A 20330-nucleotide genomic window follows, 5' to 3' on the forward strand; every position below is an offset into this window, starting at 1 on the left:
TCCTCACCCACCTTACGTCTAGTTCTCCACTACCTTTAAACAGAGGCCTAGGCTTAGCACTGTTTAACAAAGCAAGTCCTATAGAAACTGCATGGGTTTTGTTTTTTCCTTTCTTTTAACATTTTTTTAAAAATTTCGTTTCCAAGAATTGACATTATCAGGTTAGGGAATATACTGAAAATAAGAACGATGGACATACATAGAAATATATTTGTGTCCCTAGCACAACTGTGATCTTACCTGAATTTTGTGTGATGAAATTGCTTGTTGCTGTGATGGGGATTCTTTTTGTTGTTTGTAATATTGCTGGTTGTGAAGATACTTGAACTTTTACTCACTGCTTATACTAATCAATGTACTTTCTGTTTGTTTGGTTTTAGCTGTAAAAATGCCCTTCAAATCAGTCAGTACATTCAAAATACCAGAAATTCACTTTCCTCTGATGTTCCAGTGTGTTCACTCTTACTATACAGACTTCTTCAACCATCTCAGCAAAGCTATAAATACTTTACCACCTGATAGCTCAGCATTGCTGGCAAGGTACTTCTACCTCCGGGGACTTATTAGCTTGATGCAAGGGAAATTACTAAATGCACTTTCTGACTTTCAGAACCTAGATAAAACAGACTTAAGAATTTTCCCTACTGATCTTGTAAGAAAAATAGTGGAAACCATGCCTCCGTCTGAGCGTTTGCAAGCAGACCGCAAACCTGAGCTGAAGAAGCTGATAAGTAGAGTGATGGAAAAACAGAGAGAAGTTCTGAAAATAGATGACCATGTAAAAAATTTTGAATTGCCAAAAACACACATGCAACTGGATGATTTTGTGAAGCGAATCCAGGAATCTGGGATTGTCAAAGATATAGACACTATACATCGATTATTTGATGCCCTAACAGTAGGTGAGTAAAAGATACATTTTTAGTGACCATCAACCCTAGGGCAATGACAATTTCAAACCATTTTTTGTGAACCAAAATAAATTTTTTGTCTCCAGTTATTTTTAATGATAATTAAACATTTTATGGCCCTCTAAAAACTCACAGTATGTGAGATTTATGGCCAATTTTGTTTAATTAGGATAATTATGGATAATAGATTTAATGTGTACAAGAATGTCTGTATTTGCATCCACAATAAAGACAAGGAATCTACTTATATATTTAAAGCAGACCCTTTACAGTTTTTCATGTTGTGTGGGTGAGGTACTTTTGTGATCTGATGGTGTGCAGTTCTGCTTTGACTTAGATTATGAGTAAAGTGAATACAAGACCATCCTAATTGCCAGTGGAAGGTACCTTTGTGTTATAAACCACTAGGTAACATGGCAAGGTGTCAGTCTATTAAAAATGAGCTAACAAAATCCAGAATTCAAATAGCTACAGTTAAATTCCTCTTGGATGGTTGTCATAGCAGAAGAAGGGGTTACATATATATTTGAGAGAACTTTCCTCCTCCTGAATGAGATCCGAATCTTGTGATTGATTTCTAAAAACATAGTTTGAGAGTGCTTTTATAAAATACTATTACATTCTTTTTCTGTGCCTAGCCACTCTGGTAACTTATATTTTGTAGCCGCAAAGGATTAAACATTGGTTGAGATAAGGAAGACAGTCTGAAGCCAGAGGTAGCATATGTCTCGCAAGAATTTATGTGTGTTTGACATTCTGCTGTCCAAACACTTGAATTCTTAGAATAATTAATTACTTACTGCTGAAGGCTTTAACTGGTATAACTTCAGCTTTTATCCCAGGTTGGCAAGTATGTAATATAATAGTGTTCAATAGAATAAGGAACTGGACAGTTGTAATGAAAAGTATTCAGTAGAGAAGTAGAAATCCTTTCCCATTGGCTGATGGGATTTTGGGCATGAATTTAAAAAAGCAAGACTGGCAGTGTTTGCTCCCTACCTCTGTAGAGTAGGGTGGAAGGGAGAATGCCAGATCCGTGGGACCTATTGCCTAGGCTAACTACAGAGCAATCTTTCTATGTCAAGAGAAGAATTTTGTCTCTTAACCTTTTTCCAGGCCTTTTTTTTTCTTTTTGTAGCTTTTGCACCTTCCTTACCCATTATGCTGTTAGAGGCACACTTTGAAAGTTAGTATCTTTTTAAAGGTAACTTTCTGTATAATAGTTTCTCACAGTAAACAGGTTTTAAAAATTTTTTAGGACACCAGAAACAAATTGATCCTGAAACATTCAGAGATTTCTACAACTACTGGAAAGAAACTGAAGCAGAAGCTCAAGAGGTGAATCTGCCACCAACAGTAATAGAGCATCTAGATAAAAATGAATGTGTCTACAAGTTATCCTGCTCAGTTAGAACTAACTGTGGTGTAGGAAAAATAGCTCTGACCCAAAAGCGCTTGTTCCTTTTGACTGAAGGAGGACGGCCTGGCTATGTCCAGATTGCTGCTTTCAGGGATATAGAGGTGAGCATCAAGTAACTTCTTGTTCTCTTGCATGTCTATAGATATAGGCCACGTTTCATTCTGCAAAATGATCTATCTCTCAACTCAAAGTTTCAGTAAGAAGTGTAGGAAACGCCTCTGAAGTCAATAACTTATGAGTGATCAGATAAAATTCTGGGTCTTTGTACCAGGATTTTCAGAGCTGATGTGGTACGGTTTGCTAGGTGCTAACATGACACGGAATAAAAATCTAGAGGTTGCAACCTCTAGATGTAGAGAAATGTACATGGGATATAAAGCTAGAGAAGTTTAATAACATGAGCATTAAGTGTGCTTGTTTGACCATGGTGTCAGTGGGCCAGCTTGTATCCACTATGGAACGAGGTCTGTAGGATGTTGTTAGGAACTTAAATTTTCATAAACCCATCTCTGCTTAACGGTTTGTATGGACAATTGAAATAATTAGCTGTAGTTAAAAATAGAGAAAGTTGCCCTGTAGGATGAGTGCTACACCTTAGCTGTGATTGCATGGTACATCCTTTTAGTTTTCTTTTATTCATACCTTTCCAGGATGTTAAGAGCACAACTGCAGCTTTTCTCCTTTTGAGAATACCTACTTTGAGGATTAAAACATTATCTAAAAAAGAAGTCTTTGAAGCTAACCTTAAAAATGAGTGTGATCTCTGGTACCTGATTGTGAAAGAAATGTGGGCTGGAAAGAAAATGGCAGATGATCACAAGGTATATAAATATGGGAATTTAACCAAATAAGTGTGAAGTATGTGCTTTTTGTCTCTGTTCTAAATAATTTTTGCATCAATCTTAGAATTTCTAGGTTTCAGCTAAGTAAATAAACTTTTGTTTTTGCTGTTACTTCTAAATATAATACTTCAGGAATTAAAAAAAAAAAAAAAAGAAAAAAACAGAGATTCCATTTCAAAACATAGGATATTTTTTTCTTATCCATTAACATGGAACTTTTAATTTCGTCACTCGTTCTGTGAAATAGTTTCTGAAGTTCACAAAGTATGAGAATAATGATCTTAACTAACAGAAAAGTTTCCTTGTCTTGCTTCAAAATATAATTCTTAGAAAGAGTTTTCCCATGCTGGAACACTGGTGACTATAGATCCTTTCAACAGAGAAAAATGTATTCTTCTGTCATGGAAACCTTGAGAAAAAAGAATCATACAAGCAGGATTTCCATTTAAACCATGTAATTCTTCATGACTGCTGAATTTAATAGTGAAAATGTAGCTTGGTGGTTCTTCAGGAAGAATTTTAATTATTTTAGCCAAGACAAAGCATAATGCATACTTCCCTCCCATGAAGAAAGATCCAGCTTGAAGATGGGTTTCCATCCTGCATCAGCTGCGTGTTTTCCGTCAGTACCATTCATGGTTTCGTCTGCACATCCGCTATCAAGATCGTGACAGATCTGAAGTATTGCAGAGTGGGAAATGTAAGCAAATACCCATTGAGAGCTACAAGGCTGTTACCGGAGTGTGCAGAGAGGCAGTCAGAAAAACAGAAGCTCCGCTCAAATTGAAATTGGCCGGAGATGTCACACACTACAAGAAAGGGTTCTTCAGGTACATAGACAACAAGCAGAAACAGAAGGAAAATACTGGCCTGCTGTTAAACAGGAGAGGTGAATTAGCCACCAACACTGAAAAGGGAGAGGTTCTCAATGCTTTCTTCACCTCTGTCTTTACCAGCACTGCTGGGCCCCAGGCTTTGGGAACAAAAACCCGGGTCAATGCAAACACAGACCCACTGTTGGTGAAGGAAGAGTTGATATGTGAACTGTTACAGGAACTTAATCCCTACAGACTGATGGGCCTTGATGTTACCCACCCGAGCATGTTAAGAGAGCTGGCTGACATCGTTGTGAGACCACTCCGTAATCTTTGAGAAGTTGTGGAGATCAGAGGATGTCCCAGAAGACTGGAAGAAGGCTAATGTCACCCCCAACTATGGGAAGGGCTTAAAGGAGGATGCAGGAGATTGTAGGCCCATCAGTCTTACTTCAGTCCCTGGGAAAATTATGGAATGTATCCTCCTGTGGGCTATCACAATCAAATCACAGTCAAATGAAGCATGTGATTGGGAAAAGCCAGCATGGCTTCACCAAGGGCAAGTTGTGCTTGACAAACCTGATAGCCTTCTAACAGTGAAGTAACTGTTAGGTTGAGGTGGGGTGAGTGGTGGACTGTCTGTACCTGGGTATCTACGAGGTTTTTAATACCATTCCCCACAGCCTCTTCCTGGAGAAACTGGTGTGTTATGGTCTAGACAAGGGGGCTGTGCAGTGGGTGGGGAACTGGCTGAGAGGCCACACCCAGAGGGTGGTGGGAAATAGCTCCTTTTCAAACTGGGAACCTGTCACAGCTGGGGTCCCCCAGGGATTGACATCGGGCCCAACACTGTTAATATCTTCCTAAGTGACCTGGGTGATGGGATCAAGTGTGCCCTGATGAATTTGCTGATATCAAACTGAGTGGGGAGGTGGATACTTCAGAAGGGAGAGTCACCCTGCAGGAACACCTGGATAGGCTGGAGGAGTGGGCTAACAAGAACCTTATGAAGTTCAGCAAGGACAAATGCAAGGTCTTGCACCTGGGAAACCATAATCCAGGAGTGCAGCACAGGCTGGGATCTGCCCAGCTGGGAGCAGCTCTGTGTAAAGGGACCTGGGGGTCCTGGTGGACAAGCAGCTCAATAGGAGTGACCAGGGTGCTGCTGTGGCAGAGAAAGGCAATGGGATGCTGGGCTGCATCAACAGGGGCATCACCAGCAGAGAGAAAGAAGTCATTATCCCACTCTGCTCAGTGCTCATCAGACCACACCTGGAACACTGTGCTCAGTTTTGGTCCCTGCTATACAAAAAAGCTGTGGACAGGCTGGAGAGAGTCCAGAGAAGGGCCACAAAGACAATAAAAGGACTGTTATGTGAGGAGAGGCTGAGAGAACTGGGTTTGTTCAGCCTTGAGAAGAGAAGGCTTAGGGGAGACCTTGTCACCATGTTCCAGTGTTTGAAGGGTGGCTACAAAGAAGATGGAGACTGACTTTTTGCAAGGAGTCACATGGAAAAGGCGAGGGGTAATGGGTACAAGTTACTCCTGGGGAGATTCCGATTGGACACAAGAGGAAAATTGTTCACAATGAGAACAATCAGCCACTGGAATAATCTCCCCAGGGAAGTGGTGGATTCCCCACCATTAGACACTTTTAAGATTCAGCTGGACGGGGTGCCAGGCCATCTTGTCTAGACGGTGCTTTTGCCAAGAAACGTTGGACTAGGTGATCCTTGAGGTCCCTACCAGCTTGGTATTCTGTTCTTTTAGTGTAATGAATTAACACTGGCTCCTGGCTGCCTGCTCCATGGCCTTGCTTGGGAGTGTGGAACATGTTCTGTGGGAGTGGGGTTTGACTGCAAGTTGCACAAATTATGCTGCAGGGCAGCAACTGGCTAGTGCTTGTGCTAAGCATGACATGTGTTGTGACTGTTGAACTTGGAGACTTGTAAGAATAATGAACAATAGATAAACTACAGTAAGTCTTTTGTCTTTAGGATCCTCAGTATATTCAGCAAGCGCTGACAAATGTTCTCCTGATGGATGCTGTGGTTGGTGCCCTGCAGTCCTGCAAAGCCATATATGCAGCCTCTAAACTGTCTTATTTTGACAGGATGAAAAATGAAGGTCAGTCACATAGCAATGCTACAAAGCCTGCTGTTGTTGCATCATTTGTCTCAGCTCTTTCTGGTTATATTCCGGTTTTCATACTGATGATCTCTAGAAATATAAAAAGACATTAGTCTGTTGCACTTTCACATAGTTTATGAAATAGTTATTAATAGAAAGCTAGGGCTTTCCTTTATTTATTTATTTTTTTCCCCCTGTATATCAGAACCTTAGTTGGTATGTTTATCTCCATGTTGGATGCTGTGGTTTTGTTGTGGTTGTTTGAACTGCTTGGGTGTTGTATTTATGCTTCTGCTACCAGAATTCATACGGGTGGTGTCTGGGCTCTCCTAATCAACTAAGGCTAGAGGGAAAGAAAAGTGAAAAATGTGAATAAATAGTGCAGAATTATTAGTTCATAAGAATTACAGATCTATTTCAAGCTGAAGTGTGCACTTCGTGACCTTTTAAAAATGTATTTTAGTGCCTATGATGGTCCCCAAAACAACTTCAGAGACATTAAAACACAAGATCAACCCCTCAGCTGGTGAGACATTTCCACAGGCAATAGATGTCTTGCTTTATACGCCAGGTGAGTTGATGTATTGCTTGCTTTGTTAGCCCAGCTTTAATTAGCCTATAAAACATGTTATCTCGTAACACCTGGTTTTATGACTGCCTGGTTTTGTTCACATTCTGACATGCTTTGGTTGTGTGTTGAATACTAAAACAGAAGATCATTAAAAAAGAACACTAATGTTGCATATTGATACTCCAAGGCATAGCTTTCACAGTCTTAATTTGTCTTCCTGTGTGTATATACACCTTATAATAGACTTCAACTATGTGTTAATGTGCTGATTTCCCATTAGGATTTCTGCCTCATTTATTGAGCAGGGTGGATGAATGATGCTCCACCATTGATCAGTATTCATTGTTATTTTTTCATTTTTCAGTAGATTCATATGAGGGTGTTTGGCTGAATCACAGCACAGGGAGTAGTGTACCACCTCTTGAAATCCCAGCCAGACCTATATGCCTGTGACTCTCACTGTATATAGTATGTGATCTAATGTACTGTTCTTTGCATGTATTTTAAGTTCATCCCTGAAGAAAGCATTAAAAATTTCCTTGTAAGCTTTTCAGTGATGCTTGGCACATTTGTATCCAACTAATTCAAAAAGCATTGGAGGAAAATAAAGAAGAAATACTAAGGACTGTGTGTGATGGACATGAATTTAGATAGCGGATATGTTAGTACTGGAAGTTCCTAATTCTTACAGACTTCATAACCTTACTAGACTTCTATTGAAACTTCATATATAATTTGTAGTGTTTGGGCAATTTGAGACAAAAGGATAAAGTTAGTGGAATTCCAAAGTTAGGAAAGTGGGTGGGAGCAACTCTTTGTGGGTGGGTAGGTGGTGCTGGGTTCAGTGGTGCTTTTCTTTCTTTGTAGTATGAGACTTGTGAGTGGAGCTGGAATGGAGCAGATAGAATGAGTGGAATCATTAGTTGTATTTCATAGGATTTAAAAGCCTTCCTGCAATCCCAGTTAGCTATGTACTTAGTCATCAATGAAAAAAATTCTCTCTGTTCTGAATAACTTTGAAGCGTAAGAGTAAATCATCAGGCGAGCTCAACAAATAAATGAGTATGAGCATGAATTCATTGTGAAAACCATCATTAACTAGTGATGTAAGTTCCAGAACAGATGCACTTCATTAGGAAGCTGCTCTGCCTAGTAAGGGTTTTCCCATGCATCTCCAAAAGTAGTTTGTTTTCTCTGACCTGTCTCATCTTCTCTATTTCATTTCTAGGGCATCTTGACCCTTCAGAAAGGCCTGGCAATGCTCATCCAAAACTATGGTGTGCTTTAAATGAGGGGAAAGTGGTGGTCTTTGATGCTTCTACCTGGTCTATTCAACAACACTGTTTCAAAATGGGCCGCTCTAAACTGGTAAGACTGACACATGTGTTGCAACTGCTGCTTTAGCTTGGTGGGTTTGTTGCTATGGCCTGTATGACCCTGAATCACTGTCGTTCCTTAAAAGTTGTAGAAAGGCACTTGAGTTGTTTGGGCTTCAATTAATGGAGAAATGGAGATTTTTGAGAAAAAGGGAAAGGAAAGAAAATGGATTTGTAACGAAACAAGTCAACTGGTGAGAAGTGATGGATTGGATGCTGGGAGGGCTTCCTGGCCTAATGGCCTGGGTTCTTGGGGCAGGAAGGCAGGTTTAAAACATCTGAGATAGAATTAAGGGAATCAATTTATAGAGAAGATGAGAAGGAGAGCCCTAAGAACGGATGAAAAGTCACCTGTGCTGAAGAACTGAAAATCGGGGAAAGCTGTAAGGAAACCAGATAGGTGATATTGAAGGAGAGATATCACAGAATCATCAAGGTTGGAAAAGACCTTGAAGATCCTTCAGTCGAACCATGAACCTCACACTGACCGTTCCCAACTCCCCCAGATCCCCCAGCGCTGGGTCAGCCTGACTCTTCAACCCCTCCAGGGATGGGGACTCCCCCCATGCCCTGGGCAGCCCATTCCAACGCCCAACAGCCCCTTCTGCAAAGAAATCCTTCCTAAGAGCCAGAAAGATAGCGCTCTAAAATAAGATGTCTCAACCAGCAGGTTAAAGAGAGTTGCTTGTGAAAGACTGCCTGAAAAGAGTAACTCTCTCAATGACAGGAGACGCTGAACCAGAGCTGCAGACTGAGTGAAAAACAGTGGTAGAGAACACACAGGAAAAGGGATTGGACAGACCACATGGCTGTGGATGTGTGGGAGAGAGTCAGAAAGGGACAGGTAAAGCTGGTGGTGAAGATCTGGGTGGGGAGAAGAAGGAAAGCCAGAAGAGTCACATACTGACCTATTCTAAAGAAGAGAAAGAAAAGAGGAGGGAAGTTTGGAACTGATGAGATTTGGGAGGAGAGAAATTAAGAGCTTCTGAATGAGAGAAGGGTGTTCCAGAGACAGGAGAGGAGACAGTATTTCCTTAGACACTGCTTCTACCTGAAGTAGGAAGTATGTTTATATCAGTATGTTCCAATCCAGAAGAGAGAAATACACTAACTTCTGTGGTTTCCCCTGATGCCCTTTCTAACTTTTACTTCCTTTGGGCCAGGAAACACAGCTTTGAGTCAGTTACCAAGATACATTATTAATCCTATTTACTAAAGGATAAACTCAGCAAAGAGATCTGTCCTCTCTATTTATAGAGCAGAGCAAAGGATAAAATATTGACGGGTCGAGTCTTGTAATCACCAGAAAACTGTAGTATCTTAATATAGCCTTTTTCCACATTACAATAAAGAGTGATTCTTTTCTTCTAGATTTTATTTGATCCTGCTTTTTTTTCCCCAGACTTGTATGATCATGGTAGAACAGAGTCAAGTGTGGATTGGTTCTCAAGACTCCATTATTTATATAATCAACACCCATAGTATGTCTTGTAATAAGCAACTAAATGATCATCGTTCAGATGTTACAGATATCATTGTGGAGAAAAAAACCGGAATACCCAGGTATATTTAATTACAGTGTTTTCGTCTTAAAAATACATATACAAGCAAATGTGAAGGATGTCTGTACCAGCAAAAGAGTCGTGGACATGTATCTTCCTGTGGTTAAAGGGAAAGCCATTTTATGTAGCTAGAACAGCATTCACCAGCCTGGAGAATTTGGCCCACAGTGAGCTCAGGACTAGTTAAAGATCCAAACAATATAGTATCGTGCTTTAATTATTTGACGGAAATAAAGGCAAAAAGTTAACTTTGTCTCAAGGAAAAGGAGCCCATATAAGAAACCAGTGACTGATTTTTCTAGATGTTGGAATTAATTGTTTTAAATGGGGGGGGGGGGCTTATCCTGCTAACATAAGCTTTTATTTAGCCTATTTTTGTAGCTCCCGTGTTGTATATGCTAAACTAAGAATTTCTTTTTTGACGAAAGAGCATTATGGAACAAAGAGGATAAAGGAATGCTTTTTTGGACAAGGATGAGAGCAGCCAGGAATTGGCAGCATCCAGTGATGAATCAATACAGATGCAGCTTAAAGACCACTTCATTTTTGCTTTGAGTGCATCATTGACTAGATATTTACAGCACGCTTCTGGATTTTTTCAATTTCAATAATACGTTTATTGTTTTGTGCAGGCGAAATACTTTTTGATCTTTTGGTAGCACTGGGAAGTGTTGGCTGGGGGCCTTAACCCGCTGTCTTCCCATGAGAGCAGCAGCTCCCAGGCCAGACCAGACACCAGCCATAGCTCTGCCAGTGGTGCAGCAGGAATAACTGGGTTTCAGGGAGAATTTGCTTAGGTGGTGTTGAAACCTTCTGAAAAAGGTTTTCTCATCTGAAGACAAGAGATGTTAAAGGTGATGGGGAAAAAAAAAAAGGGGATAGTATAATTTGTCTTTTCAGGTGCAGTAGCAAAAAAAAAAAAAAGTTTTGAGATATTTTTATGGAAGAAAAAAAAAACACTTTTGAGAACTTGAGAGAAAAAGAGAGAAAATTCAACAGGCAACAATGTTCAGGAGAATTATAGGGGAAGTTTTTGTTATACTTAAGTCCTCATGCACTATATAATGTGTGCTCTAGCTCACTTAGAGCTCTGAATTAGCCTGCAGTGTTTCCAGTGATGCAGAGTCTGTAAAATATAATCTTAACAAAAAGGAGTTCTTTGGTTTCAACAGGAGACATAAGCAACTTGCAAGTTGGGTGCCTGGCTGCAACCCAGAACTGTTGGTTGCTTAAATGCACTTTCAGATGTCTGGAGCCAGCCAGCTGGAATATAGCGAGGGCAGGAAAAAAGAAGTTTAGGTCCTTCCCTAAGCATCTTGGTGGGCACAGGGTGGACGTGCTCCTGTCCACTCAAGACTGGTCACCTTGTTTCAAAAAATTGAACCAGACTAATTGTTCACTATTAAAATAATGATCATACCTGGCCTTTAAGCCTTCTGGATTTCAGTCCATTTTCTGTTGGAAATTGTTTCTGTGCTTTACTCTTTCAATCTCTGAAATGAAGAACATTAATTTGGTTTGCTGTAATTTATTTTTTTTTAAGTAAGTCTCTTTGTGTATGCACTCTTTTCTGAACATGAATGTACACTATACTATTGTTATTATTTTTTTTAATCTGTACCAACAGTGAAGCATACTCAAGCAGTTTAGATGGAACAGTGATTGCTTGGAACATCAGCACTCTGAAAGTCAACAGCGTCTTTCAGCTGCCCTGCCAAAATCTCACTTCTATCAAGCTTCATAATGACCAGCTGTGGTGCTGTAAGTTCATTCTTCAAATAATTAAAAAAAAATTTTACATCTTCATATAATATGGTGTTTCATTAGACAGAACAATAAATACATCAATCTCAATCTCAGATTTATGTGTACATGATGTTCTTTCCCCATGTTCTACTTAGTCTTTTTAAGCAGCCTTCTGTAGGTAAGGCCTCCAAACCCCTTACATGGGTGGCTAGTTTGGGTCACTCCTGGAGGTATTGCACCTGCTGCAGTTTGAGACTTCTGGCTATGCTGTATTTGTCTGATCTCCCCTGGCAAAGACTGTAAATTGGAATAGAAAACTTTGAAAAAAGAATTTTAAAGTCTAGAGGAGCAACAGGCAGTTGCAAATGGTGTTGGGTATTTCATAATAGACTTTATGGTCTGATTTGGTAATCCCTGTTTTGGCCACTTGTCATCCCCTTTGTAGGAGTTTAAACGAATAAAGTGAAGCTTTGTGCTAGGGTAAAGGATCATCTTGAAGTAATTTCATAAATAGTGACCGATTCAGGAGTTTTGCACTGATTCTCAGTATTGCCATACGCAAGACTCGGAATCCAAACATACCTTCCCAGCACAGCAGCTGAAGCCTTGGGAAAGTCCTGGTCCCACTGTGGGCAGTAGAGATGCTGCCATTCCTGTGGTGGGTAAATTCAGCCTTGTTAACTTTGGTCTCAGTTCTGTAGATGAAAATAACTGTGTACATGAGATGTCCTGATTTTAAGGAGTTTGTTTCTTCTCTTCTCATAATTTTTGGACTCTAAACTAACAGGTGTATGCACTGCAGAAAAGCAACCAGCATTTGGAGAACAGATCTAAAAACCAGATACTTTGAAAGTAGTGCTGTGAAGAAATAACTCAAAGATTTCACTCTTGGTTGAGAAACAAGACAGCTGTTAAATACATCCATTTTATTTTGCCTTTTTTCTCCATGATTTATGGAGATGGAGGAAGTAGGCACTTCTGTTACTAATGCTTTATCTTTTAATATTGAAGGTACTGGAAGTTGCATACTTGTAGTGTCAACTCATGAATTTCAACTGCAGATGAAAATTGAGCATCATCTGAAGGATGTGTGTTCCTGTTTTCTCTGCTTCCAGCTGTTCCCTGAGGTATTGTTTAAACTGGTAACAGAGTTTAAAGGAAGCATGACTACGTGGCATTACAAGCCACAGTTCCTTATCATAACAGCAGTGCTCACGTTAAATGTATCTTTCTGTGCTTTAGAGAGATGAAGTGTGGGCATCTTATTCAGGGAGTAGTGACCTGTATGTTTGGAACACCAAAGACTTTTCAAGTACACCTCAAAAGATTCATCTTCAAGATTGCTCTGAGATTACTTGTATGCTAAGAGTTAAAAATCAGGTGAGAGACGTTTGGACTGGTTTTGTCTGTTGTGGAATTCTTTTCTCAAGTTTTGGTTGTTTGCAGCTCTCCTGGGCTGTCATTGGTTGGCTTCCTTACTGGGTGTTTGCATAGATACTGGTTTGAAATTGTTGATTCCTCTTTGAAATCAGAGAAGCTAGTGACTGCCCAGCACAACTGGCTGTTGCAGGAATACCCCGGAATGCATGTCAAGCTAAAAAGCCTCATCAGTAATATAAATGTGTGGTGACTTTCATTAGCCGTTGACATTTTCAGGGAACTGTAGAAACTGAAAGTTTAGGTCCCTTGCTATTTTATCTCAGGGCTCCTAAGACTAAGCCATAGAAAAGGTTAATAGACAAACAATAAATACCAATTAGCTGTCCTATTTTGGTAGATGACCTTTCTGTAGTTTAGCTACCACATTCCTAACTCAACAGAGACCAAAGGAACCAAGTTTTCTACCTTTGCATTTCATGTCCCTCTCGTTACTGGCCTCGGGCTGTCTACCTGCCTTTTCTGCATGGTATCAGTAGCTGTGCAACTGACTAGTGTGATACCACATGAACAGATTTAGGGTCAATTTGCAAATAACTACTATATATCTATTGGGATAGCATCTTTCTGGATCTTTTTCTCAGATTTTTCCCTCCTTCCTTCCTCAAAAATGACTTTTTTTTTTTCCTGAAGTGCCTTACAAAATAAGGAAACTTTCTGTGTATTCAGCCCTTGGTTAGATTTATGAACTAAGATGGAAAAACCTTTTGAGAAATCCTTCCCCGAAGTAGAGGTGGATATATTTAACCCCCATTTTAAGGGAGTTGGAGGATTGTTTGGAAACCCCAAGGCATTAAGCTCTCTTTTGTTCTACTTAAGAACTTTGTTCCTTCTCTGCCACTTATTCCTCACTCAGCTGCACCTTAACTAACATTGTAGTCCAATTTATAGATACAAAAGGAACAACTGGAAAATATATCCCTGTATGATCCATCTCCTGAGCCTGAGTGTTCAGTGCACCATCTTGTAGCCTGCTGACAGCTCGGCAGCCTCAGTTGTCCAAGGAGGGGTCTGGAGCTTGTTGTAGTAGCTGGAACACCGATACTCCTTGTCTACACAGCGTTTACAGTTACTGAGAATGAACTTGCAGCCTGGTAAAGGCTGACGACAACATTGTCTGCCACAGGCTTGCTTTTAAGTGCTTTAATTAAAAACAAGCCATTGTTTGTCTTTGAAGAAACCTGAGACAAACCCAATTGCATCACGTGCCTATCTGAAATAGGATGCTTTCTGGCTGGCAAGCGTTGCTGATGCGCAGCAGTGAGTGCTTCCCCTGTACAAAACATATGCCCAGGAAGACCACAGCTGTGTTGTGCTGTGCGGGACCAGGTGCATCTGACCCCCTGTTCCACCTCTAACAGTGACACTACTTAGGGAGAGCTGTGATCCTGGCCTGTATTCCCCTCAAGCTCCTTAACTGTCCATCAGTCTTATGCACACTTTAGTTACCCCTAAACCTCTGTCTCAGCCTTTTATTATCTATTTTTGGACCCAATCTCTGTGGATCTGACTTTATTTTGAACTTTCAGGTACCCCAGCAGGTCCCAGAAGTTCACTGCCAGCCCTGTACAGAGAAGTACTTTCTTCTAAGTGAAACTGAACTCTTACTGGTTTCCACGTGTCTCTTACTTCTCTAATTGTGGAGTGTGTTGAAGACTGGTTCTACATTCTTCTTTGCACTTTTGTGATTTTGCAGACCTTAATGTGATCCCTCCTTATCTGCCTTTTCTCCCGCTTAAGGAGTCTTGGCTCTTTCCATCTTTGCTCATATGACAGCTCTTCCTTTCTCTTGATAGTTTTAGTTACCCTTCCCTGGATTTCCTCTGCTCTTGCAGTGCAGAAAGCAGAACTGCACACAGCACTCGAGATACAGGCATGCTGTGGTTTACAGTGGTAAAGTAACACCTTCTGTCTTATTTACTGCGCTGGGAACCAAAAGCAGGTCGAGCTGCTGAGGTAGGCAGCTCTAGTGCTGGCATGATCAGCTGTGGAGTGCTCTAGCACAGTGCACAGGGGTTTTTCCTGAATGGAGGAAACCTCAGGGGAGGAGAGCAAGAGAGAATCCTCAGTGTGGCACGTAAAACTCCTTGACTGTGTCCTAGACTGGAATGTAAAGTAGTGAAAATGACTGTGGTTCCGTTTTGATTTTTCTCCAGGTGTGGGTTGGCAGCAGCGGAAGATCACAAGGCAAAAGCAAAGGGAAGATCTATGTGGTCAGTGCTGAGAAGAAGACTGTAGAGAAAGAGTTGGTTGGTCACGGCGACACAGTAAAGGCGCTGTGCTCAGCAGAGGACAGATACGTCCTCAGTGGCTCTGGAAGGGAAGAAGGGAAGATTGCCATTTGGAAAGCTGAATAGTTAAGCTATTCAAAATCCATCTACCTGTGCCAGCAAAAAGTGAAGACCTCAGGCTGTGTTTACTCCAGCATTTTGCATATAATTCAACCACCTGTCAGTGTTAGTTTTGTATTTATTATTTCAATCCCTACGTTGTTGTAGAAAATCAAAGTAGAAGCGAATCTCTCCTCACACCTTATGCTGCTCCTGCACGTTGGATAAAGAATCAGAAATGTGAATAGAGGGGTCGCTCACTTTAAACTTGACCTGTGCTGTTGTGAAGGGTCGGGGAGCTGAAGCCAGCTCGGGAATTCCACCAGAGCTCCTTTTGGGCAGTGCATGGATTGCCTGAAAAGTGGGATTTGATACTGTATTCACAGCTTGTAACAGCTGGAAGCCATCACCGAAAAGAAAAATCTAAGTGCATTTGTTGGATTGATGGAGTTACTGTAAATGCTGAGTATCTCCTGAGCTAGCAGCTACATTTAGCTGGGAAGACTGTCCCGTACCCCGTGTGTATATTTATGGTGCTGTAGTTCAAGTGTAGACAGACAGGCTCTCCCTGACAGCTCTGAAAGCTCCCTGCTGGTGAGACAAGATACTTGGATATTCTTAATGACAATTTTACTTTTTAAACTTGTTTTTCCTTTAAAAACAATGCACAGCACTTGGCGTTTGTAACAGTTTGTGAAACTGATATGTTGGGTTTTTTTATCTGAAGCACTTAATTTATTTAATTTCCATATCCTTAGTTTTGGAAACAACCTTTAATTACTGTGCAGACAACCCCCTCGCACTCCTCCCTTCAGTTGACGGTTCTGTAATCAGAGGAACTGCTGTTATTTTGTGTAGGACCTGCTTAATTTTTTAGTACTGCAGAGTCATCAAACTCCTCTTTAATTACTGAAGCCAGCATCGTCGGATTGCAGCCCAGAGGACTCTCCTGAGCAGTGTTCCCTAACCCCTTCCTGATGTACATTGTTTTTCCATTGAAGACAATTATCTACAAGTAAAACAATAAATCTACGCCGAATAGTTTTATCTGTATCAGTGCTGAGTAAAGCAAAATACAATATTTAAAATATTGTAAATAGAAGGAAAAAAACAGGCTGCTACTTTTGTTAATAAATATAAAAGAGTATAATGGAAGTATAAACTATTGGAAATACACTCCATGTCATATTTCTAACACTTTCAATGTGCTGATCAATGGTATCATATGATGGTAACTGAAATTTTAACTTTTTAGTGTTTTTTTTTTTTCCAATTTAAGATTATTAAACACTATATTGATACTCTGGCCTTTTGTACTTAGTTTTTTTTCCTGGGTAACTCGATACACAATACAAAAATGATTTTTAGTGCTGACTCGCATCCTGTCTGTGTACTGTGGAGAATAATTGCCTGGGATTTTCTCTTTCTCTCTATTCTTTCTAAAACCAGCTTGTTCTGGTAATGTGTCCTCCACCAAATCCCTCATCTGTAACTTTCAGGTTCCTCATTTCCTCCCCTGACAGCTGTCTGCTGGTGATGGTAAGTGAAATGAATTATTTACTGAATTAGAAGATTTTTCTGTACAGAGAGACACACGTGCTGCTAATAAAATTTCACTCGCTGCAGAGGTGAACCTGCCACCTGCCTCTCATCGCTGCTTTTGATTTTCATTCCTGCCAGACTCTTTAAACCTGGTTTTGCCTTTTTAACTGGTTTGCACCCAGCTTGTAAAAATTTCCAAAGACAAAACTAACAAATCTCAATTTTTATGCTTGTAAATGTTTATTGATAAAATACGCCAAAATTATTTATTGAATAGGAATATAATTTATTAAGTAGATTTCTCCTTTTTTAAAAACATTGCTTTCTTTAATACCAGCTCTTGAACGCCATATATAGGAGAAGAGCTTAACCACATCAGACCAAACCATGAGATACAAAGTTCCTTCAAGAAAATTAACGCATCCCCCAGAGCAGGAGGCCCAGTGACACCAACTCGACTGACTTGAGGAGCACAAAGGCACGTTGGTTCATCTCTTCTGGTGTGACAGGAAGCTCAGGTATGTGTTCACTTGCCATGTCAGCTTTGCTCCAGTGTTATTGCTGTGGAAATGAACCTGCAGGAAGAGCGCTGCAGGGTTTTGTTCAGTTTTCAGTGGATTTTCAGTTTTCCAGTTCCCATGGGCACCTTGGTGTTGGGAAGGGACCCTCAGATCCCTTGTGGTCCTCAGAGATGCTCTTTGCCACGACGATGAGAGACTTGCCAGATCTCATTGCCACAATGATGATACCAATGAATTATTCTACAAGGAATTAAGGGATGTCTCTATATCAGCTGCCCTGGTCCTTATGGGTGGTTTTAACTTCCCAGACACCAACTGGGTATATCACAGAGTCGTCACAAACATGTCCAGGAAACTTCTGAGGCCTGCTGAAGATGGGAGCTGACTAGAAAAGGTGCCCTTCCTGGATTTGTTCTTTGTAAACAAAGAGGGACTTGTGGGTGAAGTGGTGACTGCTGGCTGTCTTGGTCACAGTGACCACAAAGTAGTTGAGTTTCAAAGCACTGGAGAGAGGAGCAAGACTGTGACCCTGGATATGGGGAGAGCAGGCTCTGGGCTGCTGAAGGAGCTGGTTAGGAAGGTCCTCTGGGAATCTGCTTTGGAAGGTATCGGGGTCCATGAATGTTGGTCACTTTTTAAGAGCCACCTCTTAAGAGCACAGGAGCAGACAATTCCAAAGTGTTGGGGGGAGTCAAGCAAGTTGGGCAGAATGTTAGCTTTCTAGAAGAAAAAGGGATGATCTTCTAGAACTTGGGTAGAAAAGGAAAGTGTGAGGACATCAGAAGCAAGGACAGATGACATGGGAGGGCTACAGATATCAGCCCTGTGGAAAGAGATCTGGGAGTTTGGGTTGATGGCAAGTTGAGTATGAGTGAGCAGTGAGCCCTGGCAGCCAAAAGGTCCAACTGTGTCCTGGGGGCATCACTCACAGCACAGCCAGGTGGTCAAGGGAGGGGATTGTCCCACTCTGCCCGGCAGGGATGGGGCCCCACCTCGAGTACTTGTGCAGTTTTGGGTGCCTCAGTGTAACAAGGACATCAGACTGTTAGAGTGTGTCCAGAGGAGGGTGACCGAGATGGTGAAAGGCCTCGAGGGCAAGACTTGGGAGGAGCAGCTGAGGTCACTTGGCTTGTTCAGCTTGGAGAGGAGAAGGCTGAGGGGTGACCCCATCGTAGTCTACAGCTTCCTCAAGGGGGGCAGCGGAGGGGGAGGTGCTGATCTCCTCTCTCTGGTGACCAGCGACAGGACACGAGGGAATGGGATGAAGCAGCGTCAGGGGAAGTTCAGATGGGACATTAGGAAAAGGCTCTTCACTGAGAGGGTGATTGGTCACTGGTCACTGGAACAGGCTCCCTGGGGGAGTGGTGACAGCACCAAGCCTGTCAGAGTCCAAGGAGTGCCTGGACAATGCTCTTAGTCATATTGTTTGGGTTTAGGTAGTCCTGCGAGGAGCAGGGAGTTGAACTCAATGAACCTTTTTGGGTCCCTTCCAACTTGAGCTATTCTGTGATTCAAACCAAGGGATGGCAGTGTTTGCTTCTAGAAGTAACCTGGCTGCAGAGATGCGAGCTGCTTGGAAAGTCAGGCTGTCATGTGCTGGCTGGGATCTCCCCAGCAGGGCCAACACAGCCCCTTCCTCCGCCCTCCAGCCTGTGTTCATGAGCTGCCCTGGGTCTGTCAGTCTAGGCCCCTTTTTCCCTCAGCACAGATTGAATCCTGCCTTTTGCTGCTGGCCCTTTAGAGTGAATGAGGCAAACCCCCCATCCTCACCCCTTGCACATGAATTATTTACCTCTGTTGCTCTTCCTGCATCTATTTCCCACCCATGGCAGGGTGGGGGTGGTTGTTCTCTGTGTGACGTTGATGTGGGTCCCACCTGCCACAGGGTCAGCTGCTGTTTGGGGGCTGAGGATGAGGTGTAGGATGTTTGCTGCAGGATCTCTCCCCCCGCCGTGGTGCCTCAGCACAGGTCCCCCACTCCCAGCAGTGAGGGGTGGCCTTTGTGCCACCCCAGGTGTCAGGACATGCCTCTCCAGCCCAGAAAAGGAGGCAAATGCTGCTCACTCAGGGCTGGGAGCTGGACCAAGCACCTGGCCCCTGCCCTTGGCCCCAGAGTCTTGGCCCCACTGTCCTGCTGCAACTCCCCTTTCACCGCTGCGGCCCTCCAGGGCTGGTTCCCCGGCAGGTGCCTGCCCCCTGCCTCTTTTCTGGGGTGTGACTGGAGGGGGTGTTGTCTGTCCTGCCACCACCTGGGAGAAGGTGACACCCTGCAGGCACCTCCCCAGTGACCTCTGTGCTCAGAGCGGGCGGCAGCTGGGTCTGGGTGTGAGATGAAAAACGAGGCCTGTAAGGGGCACAGAATGAGAGAAACAGCCTGAGAAAGAGATAAAAGTTGAGGCTGATCTAAGGAATGCCTCAAACACTCGCAAGATGAAATTATAGTCATGGGGTGCACAGTGTGCAGGCGTACTGTATTGCTTGCCACAACTCGTTACATATTTAGCCAATTATTGTGTGTCCAATTAGTACATTGTGGGAAGCTAATAAATGTTTGGACTTTGAGACTTGTCTCACTGTTGTCCAAGCCGTTGGGGATTTGTGAATCTGAGTCACTTGTCTCCCATGTCTGAGCGTGACACGGGGAGCACACGAGGTCTCGGCTCTGCCTGGGGCAGCGTAGCCCATCGGGCTGTTCCTGCGGGCTGGAGCTGGGGGTGCCCAGCAGAGCCTGCACCCTGCAGCAGCCACGCGGAGGTGGGGACAACCTGCCACTGGTGTTCCTCTGTCAATACCTAATGCCAGCCCTGGGCACTGGGTGCCATTACAGCCCCATCCAGCTGGTGATGGACATGGGCACTGTCTGCAGAGAGGGGGCATGAGTCTCTGGAGCCAAGGACCCAGTGCCAGGCCCAGAGGGAATGGCCTCAAGCTGCCCAGGGCAGGGTCAGGCTGGCTCTGAGGAAGGATTTCTGTGCAGAAGGGGCTGTTGGGCGTTGGAATGGGCTGCCCAGGGCAGGGGGGAGTCCCCGGGATCCCTGGAGGGGTTGAAGAGTCGGGTTGACCAAGCGCTGAAGGAACTGATGGAGTTGGGAACCGTCAGTGTGAGGTTCATGCTTGGACTTTGCCA

At 42.6% G+C, this 20330-nt stretch overlaps 1 protein-coding gene across 1 annotated transcript in view; it reads left to right on the forward strand.

Annotated features, from left to right (window-relative positions):
- The window catches only part of DENND3 (DENN domain containing 3), a 36846-nt gene extending 21284 nt beyond the window's left edge, over positions 1-15562 (forward strand). The window contains exons 13-23 of the mRNA XM_026841530.1: positions 381-902; positions 2170-2432; positions 2982-3152; positions 5986-6115; positions 6582-6689; positions 7918-8057; positions 9468-9628; positions 11255-11388; positions 12385-12500; positions 12616-12753; positions 14967-15562. Of these exons, the coding sequence (XP_026697331.1) occupies positions 381-902; positions 2170-2432; positions 2982-3152; positions 5986-6115; positions 6582-6689; positions 7918-8057; positions 9468-9628; positions 11255-11388; positions 12385-12500; positions 12616-12753; positions 14967-15167 (2084 nt within the window). The 3' untranslated portion in view covers positions 15168-15562. The remainder of the gene's footprint in view (positions 1-380; positions 903-2169; positions 2433-2981; positions 3153-5985; positions 6116-6581; positions 6690-7917; positions 8058-9467; positions 9629-11254; positions 11389-12384; positions 12501-12615; positions 12754-14966) is intronic.
- The last annotated feature ends 4768 nt before the right edge of the window (positions 15563-20330 follow it).

Source organism: Athene cunicularia, assembly GCF_003259725.1.
Source record: "Athene cunicularia isolate RWA chromosome 2 unlocalized genomic scaffold, athCun1 chr2_part1, whole genome shotgun sequence".
Lineage (NCBI taxonomy): Eukaryota > Metazoa > Chordata > Aves > Strigiformes > Strigidae > Athene > Athene cunicularia.